Raw genomic sequence first — 16620 nt, 5'->3', positions numbered from 1 at the left:
ATAAATAAAACGGTCGGCAGCTCTGCGCTTAGGTCGCGACTTGATAACTCGTCTTATTTCGTTTTTTCTCAATGTCGTATTTATTATTTGAAATGTGTATTTATGTGTTATCATTCTATCTGTCTCTGAGGCGCTCTGAAGTGTGCATTCTCTGCTAAACTGAGCAATGGATTGGAATATGTGTCTGGCGTAGTGTTGCATAGTAGTGGACGTAGTGGTACATAAAAAAAATAATAAAAACGGTTTCGTATTTGAATTTTCCAACGTTCGGTAGTTCTGCGTCAAATGTAAAAGCCAGGGAAATGTGTCTCCCGCATTACTGATTTAGAGGATAAAAAGTGTAGTTTGTCAGAATCTTCGCTAGATGGCAGTAGCAAATAAGGTTGCCAAGTGAGGTGACCTGCGCTTGTGCATTCCCTTCCCTCATACAGCGCAAGCTTTGACTCAGTTCACTTCAGTAGCAATAGGTGTTCCAATTTGGAAATATTTTATTATAGATAGATGCTTTATTGTTATTAAAATATGCTGTTTTTACATATTTTTCTATTGTTCAGTGTTGTAACACTATAGGCCTATGCATATTAATATGTTGAAGAGACTTCAACTTACAGGTTGTTAATGAACCAGGTTGTTAATAAACCATGAATTTGAAAATGAGGTCAACCCTTGTGGACATTACGTTTCTGATCTATTAAGGTAATTTCAGTATCGTTAGGTACCGAGTATCGAATTAGCACCGTTTAAGTTTCAAGTATCATTTCAGTATTGAGTATTGTAATACTAAACCTGGTATCGGTATCAAAGTCAAAATTTTGGTATCGTGACGACACTAGTGACCCCTTTTTTAGTTGCGGCGCAGAAACACTGCAGCTGTGCATACACGCCGGACCATCTAAGTGTTACGACATGCCATCTAAGTGTTACGACATAGTAAAAGCCTTTACAGGAAGCGGCCAGGACACATCCATGGGGACGTAACTAAGTCATCCGACAGCGTCTCTTAGCACAAAATTGGCCATAAGTCATCAATATTTCATACGATCATCATGATATTCAGTAGATATGTTGGGTGAAGGCATATGATCATGAGGACAAAGCCATTTAAAAATCGCTCCATAGGGGGCGCGATGCTGCCAATGCTTGGACCCCTTCCAACGCCGCTTGCGGCTTTAATTAACTAAATAACTTGTTTGAATAAAAATGAAACCGTATGTAAAAGTGCACTATGAGGAGCAAAAATGAAATCAGAATAGTTTATTAATCTTGTCTTTAAGATGTGGTAGATTTAAACATTATGGTAAAATTTGTAGTGGATGTCAGCAGAGATGTCCTGGCAGTGTTTTGTTAGCTAACCACATAAAACCAATGAAACAAAATGTATTGTAGTTTTCCCATCTCTGGACTGGTGAATTTAGCATGATACAAATTTGCAACCCAGACTAACATACTAAGCACAAAACGTGGGTACTGTATTTTTTCTTGTATCTGACTAATCAATTGCAATCATGGGTATCGATCACTTGATACAAATGCATTTTCATTGATAAGAACTTCTTTCCTCCTGTTGCAAATCGAGTGTTGTTGAGATGCAGTGCATATAGAATTTAATAACCTGTTAGAAATTCTGCTCTCCAGAATATTCCAGTGCAATGGTTTCTGTTTTGCAGGTAATAATCCCAACTCCTCAACAATCCTGGTGCCTCTCTTTCATAGAGTGGTGATTGTACTGATAGATGCTCTGAGGGAAGATTTTGTGTTTGGGGCTAAAGGGCGGCAGTACATGCCATACACTCAACATCTAGTGGAGTGGGGCTCCTCTCACAGCTTTGTGGCCAAGGCTCGGGCCCCCACCGTCACCATGCCTCGTATCAAGGTAAGACCAGCTCTGAATATACCACACAATATTCAAAATTTTGATTTCAGGTTTCAAAATAAATTTTTAAAAGCACAAAAGGAGAAGTTAGAATACATTCAAAATGTTTTTTTTCTTATTTAGACTAGGGGTGTCACTGTGTGAGATTTTCATGATATTTGATGACCTTCTGTAAAACTCATGATTTTGTGGTATCATGGCATTTTGCACCATTTACAAACCACACAGGTGGTGAAAACTGAAATGAAAAAATAATCATAATAAACCATGCGGCTGTTTCATTTTCAGTTACATCATCTTATACTTTGTTCCTCGTGTTAACAAGTTGTCTGAACACTGGGTAGTAAAGACAGAAGACAATATCAGTATGAATGTGCTAATTGCTATACAGTCCTACATTACTCCTTGAATGTAAAAAAAAAAAAAAAAAAAAAAAAAAAGGGTGTGAAAAATTGAGTTTGAATGTCTTTAGCCAAGGTGTATGTAAACTTTTGGCCTCAACTGTATGTCAGGGGTGGGGAACCTTTTGGCCTGCAGCCCGTGTACGGCCCTCCTGTCAATATCACACGGCTCGCTGAATGTTTCCTAGATTTGATATAGCCAGTATATTTTTCCTGTTTTAAAAAAAAAAATGAATTGTCGATTATAATATAACAGCAATTTGCAACAGTAAGATGTAAGACAGTGCAACAGCAACAGTTTCACCATCCAATTAAAATCTAGCAACGTCACTTGTGCAAGCCAGGAAATAGTCATATAGTCACCAAGTTGTGGCTTGGTGGGGCGGCATGTGTGCCATACCTATACAGCACCGAGAGTTTGAAACTTTTCAGGGTTCCCTACAGAAATAACCATGATAACCACAGACTCAGCCCTTAAAAGCATTCATTTCTGTACCTTTTGACCCCATTTCAACAGACTTCACAGATTCACAAACTGCACTTCAGAATTCACAAACAACACGTCCACGCAATAAAGCCCTAAAATTAGGGGATTTTGCGGTTTATCCTCCTTCTTATTCCTGCCTGAAATGCTCCTAGCCCACAAAGAATATGTCTCCCCATTGGTCTTTTTACGTGCATCAAATAATAAAAAACATCAGATACACTTTTTGCAGGAATGACAGACCCTGGTTCAAATCCCCCCTCCGACTGAAGCAGATCTCTAACTCATTATGCTGGCTTGCTGGCTAACTAAAAATACAACATTTAAGCTACTGCTTTTGCATCTGTAAAATCTTTGCAGGAAACTTATTTATATTTACGAAATCCAAATAAAACACACACTTTACACTGTTCCGCTTTCCGCATTTTCACCGTGTTTAACGTTAGCTACGACAGACCGAATGCATAACGTTAGTACTCATACGGGCACCTCCGAAATTGATTTCTAACATCTGCGTATTATGATTCGCCCCGGTTGGTGACGTTACCGATCGTACAGAAACTGCTGAAAGATAATGATTCACGCCAGGTATGTCCAGTTTAACTCAAAAACGGTTCACATTCACCACTGCCCCTGTACTACTACTACTTCTTAACTAGGCTACTGCAGCTAGCTTTAACCCTGCAAGGCCACATTTCTAAATTCATGTTAGCTAGTCCTATACATCCTCTACCGATATACAAACAATTAGTAGGTCTTTCATGCATAATAGCCCATTAAAACACTTCCATTTAAAATATGACGTACGGTTTCATGTATTTGACATTCATGGTAAAGGAAAACGTTAGTATACATACAGACATCTCTGAAATGGATCTCTAACATCTGTGTTGCGATTCGGTCCGGTAGGTAATGTTACCGGTCGTATAGACACTGCTGCAAGATAATGACTTCACGCCTGGTGCGTCCACTGTGCTGCTGCCAGATATGCAGTAGATACTACAAGCATTGTTGCTCTTGATTAATTTTCCTCTTGAACTCAATGGAAAAAGTATTCAGGAGAAACAATGCTTGTATATTTGTTTTAACAGGTATTGAGCTGAACAGACGTGTCTAAGTTTTCTCAGCTCCCGCAGCTTTTTCTGTTTTATATCTTTTTCTACTTTCTTTCGCAGCTTCTGCTGCAGTTTTATTCATTATTTTGTTTCTTTTTATTTTTATCATTCCATCATTTTTTCATTTTATTTTACCAGCTTTTTTAGTCTTTTAATTGTACACAGCCAGCTTTGTCTACGACTATTTCCAACATAAATACAGAATCAAGAATCATCGGGCTCTAGTAGCAACAGTGACCGGCGCGCTGTTATTTCCTACTGTGACATCCACTCGGAAAACCCGAAGAATGCCTACTGGTTTTATTTTAAGCCTGGTGGCTAAGCTAGCCTCTACCAACTATAATGCCTCCCCTTACCTCCCCTCCTCATTGCTCAGGCTGTCTCCAGTTAACACAATAGATCGCTGAACTTGAAGGCAGGATCTCCACACTATATCAAATAAAGGAGGATGAGCAGCTTCTGGACTTTCTGGTGGCACCGGCCTCTCATGTTGCAGACAACGACGCCACACTCCCCTGGCTCGGTCCCAACACCACGGGTGAGCCGGCACAATCCACCATCTCATCTGTTCCTGTGGCGGATCCCTGGCCCCAGCTCGGAGCAAAACCAAAGACCCTGGCCTGCTCCACACCCTCTGGTCAGGGGCCTTGGGTCGGCGTCCAGGGAAGCAATCAGCGGGGAAGTGGTTGCCCCTACAACGTACAACCCGATGCCCCTCAGCTGGATAACACAAACTGGTATCAGGCCCTTGCGGAGTTGGACAGCCTTCCCCCGTCCAGACAGCAGGAGCCCTCCACTCAGCCGTCTTCCTTCCCAAGTGGCGCTGCTGAACCGCATATGCGTCCTTCTCGCCGCCGGGAGCATCGTCGTCCCCCCCTATGGGCATGTGTCCCCCCGCCTGCCCCTCAGGACACAACCAACTCGCAGGTCAGAAGCCCCCTGCCTCACACTCCGGTTTCGCTGATAATCGGTGACTCCATTATCGGGAATATCAGGGCTAAAACTGCAGTGACCCCTTGTTTTCCTGCTGCTACGGTCCTAGATATTTTGGAGCATACCCCGAGCCTACTTGAAAAATACCCTCACGTTCGTAATGTTATAGTCCATGTTGGCACAAACGATACCTTGAAACAATAATACTGAAACATGACTTTACTTGTCTTTTTAACTTACTCAATTCCTGTGGCAAACATGTTTTTATCTCTGGTCCAATCCCCACTTTCGGTCGGCTACCGGGTCATTTGAGTAGGATCCTCAGTCTCCATACATGGCTACAGTCTGTATGCTTGTCGCCCAATATGGTTTTTATTGACAATTTCAATCTTTTATGGGAGCGCCAAGCCAGACAAGAACGATGGAATCCACCCCAATGCCCTGGGCCCTTTCTGCAAACATTTTTTACTCGGTCTAATCCTCCGGACGCAAGTGACTAATCACTCACCACGCACCTGGACTCAACACCGGTCAATAATCGGCACTCGCTTTCTTGCCCACATCGTCGAACCACTACCTCTTTGAGTAGCTCCCCCAATCACTTAATCCCTGTTCAAATTGGAAACAAAGTTTGTGGAAATCCTAATTGCTCAGGGGTTAGTATTAGCAACCTAATCTATGTGCATTGTTCTCCCCTGAATAAGCCTCCACACACACAGCTCCCATCCAAGTTAAAATTGCTCTGTTCTGCTCTGTTAGGTCGCTTAATAACAAGTCGTTCGTCTGCAATGACTTTATTACGTCAAGTAATATTGATATTTTCCTCCTCACTGAGACGTGGTTGAAATGTGATGATTTTAGCCTCCTTAATGAGGCTCCCCCCCCCACTTTTTCTTACTTACAGAAACTTAGACTCTCTGGCCATGTTGGTGGAGTAGCTGTCATTTATAATGCTAATTATATATGTACCCCTGTTTCATTTGGGGAATTCTCATCATTTGAGTACCTTGCCTTTTGTCTAAATAAGCGACAGCCCACTTTGTTTATTTTAGTATACCGTCATCCTAAACCAAATGGCTCTTTTATTACTGAATTTTCTGACCTGATATCTTTAGCTATGCCAAAAAATGACGGAGTTATCCTTCTTGGTGATTTTAACATTCATGTGTGTTGCCCTAACAATGTGATGGCTGGGGAGTTCTTGAACTTAACAGAATCCTTCGACTTTGTGTTTCATGCTTCTGGGCCAATGCACAACCAAGGCCACACACTCGATCTTGTGCTGTCCTCTGGTGTGAGCATTGTAAAATTTGAAACTACTGATGTGTGTGTTTCTGATCATCTCATCATTGTTTTTAATATGTTCTCTGCCCCTCCCTCTAGAAAATTGTCTGCCCCCACCCGCTCCCGCATCATTAACGCTTCAACTGCCAGCAAATTCAGTAATGCTTTTAATTCAACTGCAACTGCCCCAGCTCTTTGTCTTTCCACTGATGATCAGCTCTATTATTTTAACACTTTGTCAGGATACTCTGGAACTAGTGGCACCATTTAAAAGCCGGACTAACCCGTCCACCAGCGTTTCCCTCTGCCTGAATGATCACACTCGTGCCCTTAAAAGAGAACTTAGGAAAGCTGAACGTAAATGGAAAACCTGCAAATTACTGGTATTCTATGAAATTATGAAAGACCTAATGAGAAACTATAATGTTGCGGTTAAAGAGCAAGAGCGAAATATTTCTCCACCTTGATCTCCAAAAATGATCGAAACTCAAGAACCCTGTTTAATACTATCGAGCGTGTTGTTGGTGCTCCCCATAACTTTGACATGCATGCTCCCCCTGACCTTTGTGAGCAATTTTTAACTTTCTTCACAGAAAAAATCAATTCTATCAGATCTCAGATGGACAGCACCCAACCCCTATTAAACGTGGCTAGCTCTAAAGGAGTAGAAGTAGCTCTTAGCTTACCCATTGGCTCCTTCTACTCCTTCGAGCAAATATCCTTGGAAACACTTCTTAAAACTATAGCTCACATGAAAGCCTCCACCTGCAAATTAGATGTTGTTCCTACTAGACTACTGAAGGAGATTTTACCTACTGTTGGTCCTCATATTCTATCTGTTGTTAACAGCTCCGTGTCCTCTGGATCTTTTCCTGCCTACTTTAAAACTGCCCTGGTCCTTCCTCTTCTCAAAAAACCAAACCTAGATCCCTCCTCTCTGAACAACTACAGACCTGTCTCTGAACTTCCTTTTCTGTCTAATGTTGTAGAAAAAGTTGTTTTTACTCAGCTGGTAACCCATCTGAATAATAACAACCTATTCAAAAAATTTCAGTCTGGCTTCCGTACCCTCCTCAGCACGGAAACTGCCCTCCTGAAGGTGTCCAATGGCCTTCTGTTGTCGGCTGATTCAGGTAATTGCTCTATCCTTGTCCTTCTGGATCTGAGTGACACGTTCGATCATGCAGTCCTCATCAACCGCCTGGAGAAATGTGTGGACATCTCCGGTGTTGCCCTCAAGTGGTTTGAAACATATTTAAGTGGTAGACTCCTTTCAGTCAGCATAGGCAATTCAATATCATCCCCAGTCCCAATACACTGTGGTGTCCCCCAGGGCTCGATTTTGGGCCCTATCCTCTTCTCCCTGTATATGCTCCCTTTAGGTGACATACGCAAATATAACATTCATTTTCATTGTTATGCCCAAATGATCAAGCCACCCTTCACAATTGTCTAGCGGACATCAAAAGTTGGATGTCTGATAATTTCCTCCATCTTAATGATAAAAAATCTGAGGTTATACTGTTTGGCCCACTCCATGCCAGAGCCCAGATTGAAATTGACCTTGGCCCACTCTCATCTAATCTAAAGCCCACTGCTAGGAACCTGGGCGTCATGACCTCAACATGTAAAGAACGTTATCCAATCTTGTTTTTATCATCTGAGAAGCATTGCCAAAATTAAAGCTTTTCTGTCCAGCTCTGATCTGAAGAAAGTCGTTCATGCTTTTATTTCTACACGTCTTGACTATTGTAACTCTCTGTACACCTGTCTTACCCAAAAGTCCCTCCGTCGTCTTCAACTAGTACAGAACGCTGCAGCTCGGCTTTTAAGTGACTCCAAAAAAATCTCTCCTATCCTAGCATCCCTACACTGGCTGCCAGTCTCTTTTAGAATGGATTTTAAAATTTTACTCATCACATTCAAGGCCAGGTCTGGTCTAGCACTGACATACATTTCAGAACTACTCTCCCCCTATGGGCAAACCCGTAGCCTGAGATCCTCGGGCAAAGCACTGTTGGTCATTCCAAAGTCTAGGTTAAAAACAAAAGGAGACTGGGCATTTGCGATTAGAGCTCCTAGACTTTGGAATGCCCTGCCCGAGGAGATCAGGCTCACTGAGTCTGTGCCTCGTTTTAAATCTCTCCTTAAAACACATTTTTACAAAGTTGCTTTTAATGTTTTAGCCTCTTAATACCTTTTCTACTCTTATTTTTATATTTTTAGCATCTGTTATTTACTATATTCTTTTAACCTTGTGTCTGTATCTGTTCCTCTGTTTGGCCCTCTTTCATGCTGCTCCTATTTTGATGTTAATTTATTCATATACTTTGTTTTAATGTGTCCCTTAAGCTGTTGTCTACATCTTGTATTATTTTATTATTTTAATGTGTGTAAAGCACTTTGTAACTTTGTTTTTGAAAAGTGCTGTACAAATAAAATTTATTATTATTATTATTATTATTATTATTATCTACTGCATATCTGGCAGCAGCACAGTGGTTTGAGGCTCATTTGATACCATGCACCCTTGATGACTTACAGCCATTTAGCCAACAAATGTGTTCCATACTGTATCAGCGTAATTTACAGCTGAATCTAGTCCCACCCCCCAATTCCCATAGAGATCCATTCAAATGCAAAGAGTTTTTGTATCGCTTGTAGGACAACCTGAAAATTAGATATCCAGACTCTGATAATGTTGATCGGTCACAGACATCAGGAAGTCATGGCATGCAAATGATATGCAACCAAAAACAAAACATGACTCTTTTATTTGACATAATGTTAATTTGTCTACTGTATAAGTGAATTTCCCTGTTTCTAGCTTTTCCCCAAACAGTTCACTGCAGCAAAAGTAAACAAGCAAATGGTGGCACAGGAGGTCTCAGGAGTGCATTTGTTTAATTCTTGCTAATTTTTTGACCAATGATTTGTTAAGACCATTAAAAGCTTAATTTGCCATTTTGGGCTTGGCCCATTTTTTTTGACTGGGAAGCTTTCCCAGAAGTGTGGAGGCTGTTACAGCAGTAACTAGGGGTCCAAATCCACATTAATGCCCATGATTTTGGAATGAGGTGTTCAACAAGTATATATGGGTGTGATGTTCAGATTTCCTACAGAGTACTCCTGTAAAGTATTGGCTAAAGACCTACAGGGAACTCACTTCTAAGGATGCAGGCAGCGAGGGAGCTGCCTTTGTATTGGGACACAGCCAGTGTCCTGTTTACATGCAGTAAGCCACCAACCCACACAGCAGACTGAAGAATGCCTGAGCAGTGTGTATGTCTTTGTCTCACTCTTCCATTTTTCCAGGCACTGACCACTGGCAGCATCCCTGGCTTCATTGATGTGGTTATGAACCTGAACTCACCCGTTTTGTTGGAAGACAATCTTCTCTGGCAGGCCAAGGCTATAGGAAAGAGGATCATCTTCTATGGAGACGACACTTGGATCAGACTATTCCCAAAGCACTTCATGGAGTATGATGGCACAACCTCGTTTTTTGTGTCGGACTACACAGAGGTGAGGGATGGGATGGCAGCTGTGTAGAATGGTGAAGGTGGTAGTGAAGGTTTGGACCATGCACAAAGGTGGGGAGGAATGTGATAAAGGAGGAAATTCTGAAGAAGGGGAAAGTACATAATCCTCAAATATGGGTCCATCGCTGATTTTTCTACTGCATATACAATGGCTTCAGAACGTATTCAGACCCCTTCACTTTTTCCACATTTTGTTACATTACAGCCTTATTCTAAAGTTAATTAAATTCATTTTTATTCTCATCAATCTACACACAATACCCCATAATGACAAAAATGAAAACAGATTTTTTTTAGCAATTATTGCAAATTTAGTAAAAATAAAAAAACTGAAATATCACCTTTACATAAGTATTCAGACCCTTTACTCAGTACTTTGTTGAGGCACCTTTGGCAGCGATTACAGCCTCCAGTCTTCTTGGGTATGATGCTACAAGCTGGGCACACCTGTATTTGGGGTATTTCTCCCATTCTTCTCTGCAGAATCTCTCAAGCTCTTGTCAGCGTTGCTGCACAGCTATTTTGAGGTCTCTCCAGAGATGTTCGATCGGTTTCAAGTCTGGGCTCTGGTTAGGCCACTCAAGGACATTCACAGACTTGTCCCAAAGCCACTCATGCGTTGTCTTGGCTGTGTGCTTAGGTTCGTTGTCCTGTTTAAAGGTGAACCTTCGCCCCAGTCTGAGGTCCTGAGCGCTCAGGCGCAGGTTTTTATCAAGGATCTCTCTGTACTTTGCTGTTTGCGAATATTTGATAATGTTACATTGTGAGACTGTTTACACCACTACTACTCATCTGCAGGTCCTTGGGTCGCAGTGTCTGCAGGTATTTGCTCAAACCAAATTAAACTGATTTGATTAATTATTGTGTATCCTTGGTTCAGGACCTAAGCTCATTAGTGAAATCAGGTGCATGGTTGGAGCAAATACCTGTGGCCCACAGGACCTAATTTACAGGAAGAATTATAACAGTTGGACATGACATCACTTGCTTGAAATCAGTAACTACACAAACTTTTACGGTCTGCTGATGTTGCAAGTCAACCATGTGGCTTGAAATTCTGCAAAGTTGAAATTCAAGCTTGCAGCCACAGGCAGTGGAGCACAGCACAAAAGCTTTAACTAATGGTATTGCTGCCTGCCTAGCTTTGATTGAGTGGTTCATTATTGAATGTTTGAAACAAGTTTTTTGAATATTACTGTGAAATGAACTAAATTAATTGAAATAAAACAAGCTTCTTAAATTCTGTTTGTGGGTCTGTATCATAATATCAAACTATCCAGGTTGACAACAATGTGACACGTCATCTGGACAGCACCTTGAAGAGAGATGACTGGGACATCCTGATCCTGCACTACCTGGGCCTGGACCACATTGGCCACTTGAGTGGCCCACACAGCTCCCTCATTGGCCCCAAACTTCTTGAGATGGATGACATACTTAGGAAGATTCACTCCTCCCTAACCTCCCAGGTAACCAATTTGCTATTTTTGTTTTAGTCTTAGCCATACAAAAGTATTACAGTAATACTGCTATTCTGACTTTGTTGGACACCATCCAAAATACATGTCATACCAGAATATACATAACATAACATAATGATGAGAACAGGACATTCAGCCTAACAATGCTCGCCATTTTCCTACCCTAAAGTGTACCTAGTGCTTGGTGTCATGGATTTTACTTTCAATGGAGGCAAGTAACTCAGTCAGGTCGCAGAGTAATTCAGCAATATAACTTTTATTTGACCAAATAGGATAAACTGTTCAAGCACTCCTCACAGAGTTCGAGAAGAGAGTCTCAAACTTCTGTTTACAAGTTCTCCTCCTTATATCTTTCTGTAAGCTATCTTTCTATGAGGTGATTCACATGGCATGACACTTTCTTACTCCCCTGCCCATACCAACTTTCTGCTTTCCTGAGAACCTTTTTGTTTCACTTCTGTTACGACCGGCTCGAAAAGCCGCAACCTAAGGAGGGACACTTATTGGACATATGGACATTTATTTACAAAAAGACAACCGTGAAAACAGGAGAAAAAAAACAAAAAAAAAACTGTGTCTTGTGTCAGGGAGTGAGAGTGTGAGAACAGAGCAAGGAGCCACTTATATAGGCCCCGCCCACACCTTCACACGGGTGCCCTCAGTCAGCTCATCAGTGAGCTGCACCTAGAACTTAAAGACATACACACACAAGCAAAACAATAACAGGACACAGTAACACGTAACACCCCCTCCCTTAAGATGACAGCCATACTGGTGTCATTCTAAGGTAGCGCGTGAGAGGGCATCAGCCACAACATTATCAAGCCCCTTTTTGTGATGGATTTCGAAATTGAAGTTCTGGGCCATAAGTGCCACGCATAAGCCGTTGATTACTGTTATACATACGACTCAGGAACACAAGAGGGTTGTGATCTGTAAAAACTGTAACCGGCTGCGGAGTAGAGCCAACATACGCCTTGAAATGCTGGAGGGCCCAGAGCATTGCTAGGGCTTCTTTTTCGATTGTGCTGTAGTTACGCTGGGCTGCAGAGAACTTCTTAGGGAAGTAACAGACAGGATGATCAATGCAAACTCTTAGTGAGGCTAAGGAGGTCTGTTAAAGGGGACACAATGGAAGCAAAGTTACAGCAAAACCCTCGGTAATAACCAGCTAAGCCAAGAAAACGACGTAGCTCCCGCTTAGTAGTGGGAACAGGGAACTTAGCGATAGCGGTTACCTTAGCATCTATTGGACGCACTTGGCCCTGACCGACCTGCTTGCCTAGGTAGGTGATGGTAGCCTTGGCAAACTCACATTTTGTAAGGTTCAAGGTGAGAGAAGCTTCTTTCAAACACTGAAACACAGTGGACAGGGTTTCCACATGAGATTGCCAATCAGCAGAGCAGACTAACACATCATCAAGATATGCTTCACAGTTTGCTACTCTAGACAGTACCCTCCGCATCCAGCTTTGAAAAGTCGCAGGGCATTGCACATACCAAATGCCACGACCGTATACTGCAGGAAATTGTCTGGGGTAACAAATGCAGAGATCTCGGAAGCACAGGACATCAAAGGCACTTGCCAGTAGCCCTTGAGCAAGGGTAACTTTGTGACATAGCGAGCAGCTCCAGCCCTGTCTATACTGTCTTCCACATGAGGAAGAGGGAATGAATCTGGCTTGGTAACACTGTTTACCTTCCTGAAATCAGTACAAAAGCGTGGTGTCCCATCGGACTTTGGCACTAACAAACACGGAGAGCTCCAGGAGATGGAACTAGGGACAGCATGACCATGCTTTTGTAAATATTCAACCTCTTTCTGCATTTGAGCTCTTTTTGTGGGGTTCACACGATAAGCATGCTGCTTGATGGTAAGACAATCACCAACACCAATGTCATGTTGCAAGACAGTGGTTTGGGTAGGTACATCTGAAAGTAGTGCAGGATGATTTTCAAACAACCCGACTATGTCACTCTTGTGGGACCCAGAGAGGTGAGACGGATTAGTCTCTGAATCACTTAACACTTGGGAATTCTGCAATTGAACGCACAGAGCAGGAGCATCTTGCATCACTAAGTCATCTTCCGGGGGAGAGGAAGAAGGCAACACTGAGGTTAAAGCTACAGGCAACCCATCAGCTGAAGTGGATGTATCTGTTTCACTAGACCTGGCAACATAAGGCTTCAGCATGTTAACATAGCATACATGAGTCTTGCATCTCCTATCTGGGGTGCGAATAACATAATCCATTTCACTCAGTTTCTTTTCAACCACATAGGGACCAGCAAACCTGGCTTGCAGTACTGAACCAGAGATAGAAAGGAAAGCCAGCACAGAGTCTCCGGATTGAAAACTTTGTTCAACAGCATTTTTATCAAAGTGAGCTTTCATCTTGGATTGGGAGATTGTCAATGCCTCTTTCGCTACCTCGCAGGCATGGTGAACATGCTCTCTGAAAGAACTGATATAGTCAAGCACATTTTGGTTAGGAGAAGAATCTCCAATCAACTGCTCACGCAACAATTTCAATGGGCCTCGAACCATGTGGTCAAACACCAATTCTGCAGGACTGAAACCCAATGACTCCTGAACAGTTTCTCTGATAGCAAAAAGCAGGAGGGGGTTGCCCTTATCCCATTCCTTACCAGTTTCAAGACAATAGGTACGCAACATAGTCTTAAGGGTTTGGTGGAAGCGCTCTAGCGCCCCCTGGCTCTCTGGATGATATGCACTAGAGATCTGATGCATCACAGCCAACGCTTCTAACACCTGAGCAAACACTTTGGACATAAAATTGGTACCTTAGTCTGTTTGAATGACCTTTGGCAAACAAAAAGTGGTACAGAATTTCACCAATTCCTTCACTACCACCTTGGCTTTGAGAGAACGTAGTGGAATTGCCTCAGGGTATCGAGTTGCAGCAGACTTTAAAGTCAGGAGATATTGGTGACCAGATTTTTACTTAAGCAACGGACCAACACAGTCGATAATTAGCCTCTCAAATGGCTCTCCCATCACAGGTATAGGATGGAGCGGAGCTTGAGGAATAACTTGGTTTGGTTTGCCAACCATTTGACATATGCATGACAACAGCGGCAATACTTGGAAACATCACTTTTCAAACCAGGCCAGAAAAAATGCTTCAAGATGCAATAATAGGTTTTAGTTATCCCTAGGTGACCAGACAGTATATTGTCATGAGCTAAACTCAGTATCTGCATAAGGTACCCAGAAGGGACAACAATCTGGTAGGTAGTTTTACACCCACTGTCTTCATCGGATGAAGGAGCTAATTTACGCATGAGGATGCCATCCCCCCAGTAGTAAGCAACATGAGAAGTATCAATCTCATTCTTTGGCAACACTGCTGCAATACACTTAGCTAAGGAAAGATCAGCCTTCTGAGCTGCTCCTTGCCAAACTTTAGCTGGGTATCAGACTCAACAGGCAAGGTAACAGGACTGGACAATGTCACCTCAATGACTCAGTTACAGTAGAATCAGTGGAGTGCTTACAATCTACAGTTAACTCAGAAGTTGCAGAAGGATCAGGAGACATAGACTCTACAGTTGCAACAGGTGGAGGCACAGATATTTCTGAAAGGTTCCACCATATCCTCAAACATATGTGACTCGGTACGAGTTACAACACAAGCAGGAAACACTGTAGGAAACTGAGAGGATAGGTCAGACTGGGTATCATCAAATACAGAGCCAGTTGAATTATCCACAACCACAGGCGCAGGAAATACTTTTCCACCAGCCAGATCATTACCCAGAATCAGGTCTACTTCTCCTACAGGTTGCTGAGGGCGAATAGCCACTGACACAGGGCCTGTAACCAAGCCAGACTACAAATACACAACATGCAATGGGGCTTTAAGACAGGTCATTCCACATCCTCGTACTAAAGCACTGCTGCCAGTAGAGGTTCTCTCAGAGAGGGGCAAAACCCCCTCCAACAACAAAGACTGAGCGGCTCCTGCATGGCCGGCCCCACGGGGGGGCGTGAGGGGACGACGCCCCCTCACCTGAACTGTCCCGCCCCCTCAGTCAAGATGAATGTGAAAAAGGATTTTAATAAAAATTAAATTAATTTTTTTAATTTAAATAAATATATTTTTTAAATAGATTTTTAAAAATCACAACACTCAAGTGCGTCGGCTTTCTAGTGACAATATTGCAACATTTTAGTTAAGGGCAGTCTGTTACGCAAAGCCATTTTTTGATTGGTTGTTGCTGAGGAGCTTCCACTCATCAAATAGAAGATTGCAGCTCTATTGAGTAAATTTTTGTGCTTAATTATAAAGGAGGTAGAGTGCTGCCAGAGTGATTGACTATAAACTCTATAAACAAGGTGCTCTTGAATCTTATACAGATTTGCAGGGAAATTAGCCAAATAAATTCAGCCTACTTGAAACTTCAGGCACTCTTGCGCAGAGGAATTGGTAATTTTTTAAAAACCTTTATTGTCACGGAATATCCAGGAACAGGACAAATACCACCGACCGGTTTCGACCATGCAGGGCCTTCATCAGGGTGTAACAGAATGGTTAAAGAGGAGATGTTTATAACCTCTGGGTGGGGATGAGCATTCCATGAATCATGTGTGGTAGGTAGGCAAGGGCTGTCAATCAATGCCATGTGACATGACATTTTAGGATGCAATACAACTGAAATATAACTTCAAACTAAGGATAACAATATACCGAATATTGCTATAATGAAAAAGTATGATCGTATGTGAAAAGTACAATGTAAAAATTACACAAAACAACAAAGAGGGAAGGCGAAGAAATAAGGGACTGATAAATGTAGATATCTAATCAAATAAGTATAAAGAGTGTCATAGGTATGGTTGGTAATCCACCTCCTCATTTAAACCAGGGAATGTCATCGCATCAAATTGAAAAATCCAAAAAGTTTCCCTTTGTAGGAGCTTTTTAAGCCTATCGCCACCACAAATAGACAATTTTATAATCCCTCTTAAAAGGGATTCATTGCTGGAATGGAACTCAAAATGTTTTGCCATGGGGTAATCTAAATTTTGTGTACGTATAGCATATTTGTGTTCAGAGACCCTATCCTTAAGGCTTGGTGCGTCCCAAATAAAAACAACCACAAGGGCAGAGGAGACGATAAACCACGTAAGTGGTATTACAGTTAATGAATTCCTTTTGTTTGTATACTCGTTTAGTTTTCAGATCAACAAACTCCTTCCCTTGGATGATGTTTGCACAATGGTTACATGTAGTGCATCTAAATGTGCCAACGAGCTTTCTCAACCAAGACTCCTTGGGTTCCGCTGGAAGGTAGCTGTGCACTACTTTGTCTCTTGGGGTGCGTGTCTGTACATAACCAATGGCGGCTCGGGGAAAACTGATCTTAGAGTGGGATCAGATTTAATGATGTCCCAATTGTATCTAATGATGTGTTTAATGTGTTTAGCTTGTGTGCTGTACTTTGTGATGAAGAATATACGGGAGGATTTTCGTTCTCTGTGG

At 42.1% G+C, this 16620-nt stretch overlaps 1 protein-coding gene across 10 annotated transcripts in view; it reads left to right on the top strand.

Moving 5' to 3' along the window:
* pigg (phosphatidylinositol glycan anchor biosynthesis class G (EMM blood group)) overlaps positions 1-16620 on the top strand; it is a 213505-nt gene that overhangs the window by 15453 nt on the left and 181432 nt on the right. For 9 of the 10 annotated variants that reach the window (XR_010331011.1, XM_064341952.1, XM_064341951.1 and 6 more), the window contains exons 2-4: positions 1668-1873; positions 9406-9615; positions 10913-11101. Coding sequence is in view for 9 of the 10 variants with exons in the window: in XM_064341952.1 (XP_064198022.1) it covers positions 1668-1873; positions 9406-9615; positions 10913-11101 (605 nt within the window). In the remaining variant the exon portion in view is untranslated. The remainder of the gene's footprint in view (positions 1-1667; positions 1874-9405; positions 9616-10912; positions 11102-16620) is intronic. The other variant, XM_064341953.1, reaches the window with a different exon arrangement.

This window comes from Anguilla rostrata, chromosome 7 (genome assembly GCF_018555375.3).
Source record: "Anguilla rostrata isolate EN2019 chromosome 7, ASM1855537v3, whole genome shotgun sequence".
Lineage (NCBI taxonomy): Eukaryota > Metazoa > Chordata > Actinopteri > Anguilliformes > Anguillidae > Anguilla > Anguilla rostrata.
Note: the sequence above shows the minus strand (reverse complement) of the source record. Positions and strands in the feature narration are given on the sequence as shown.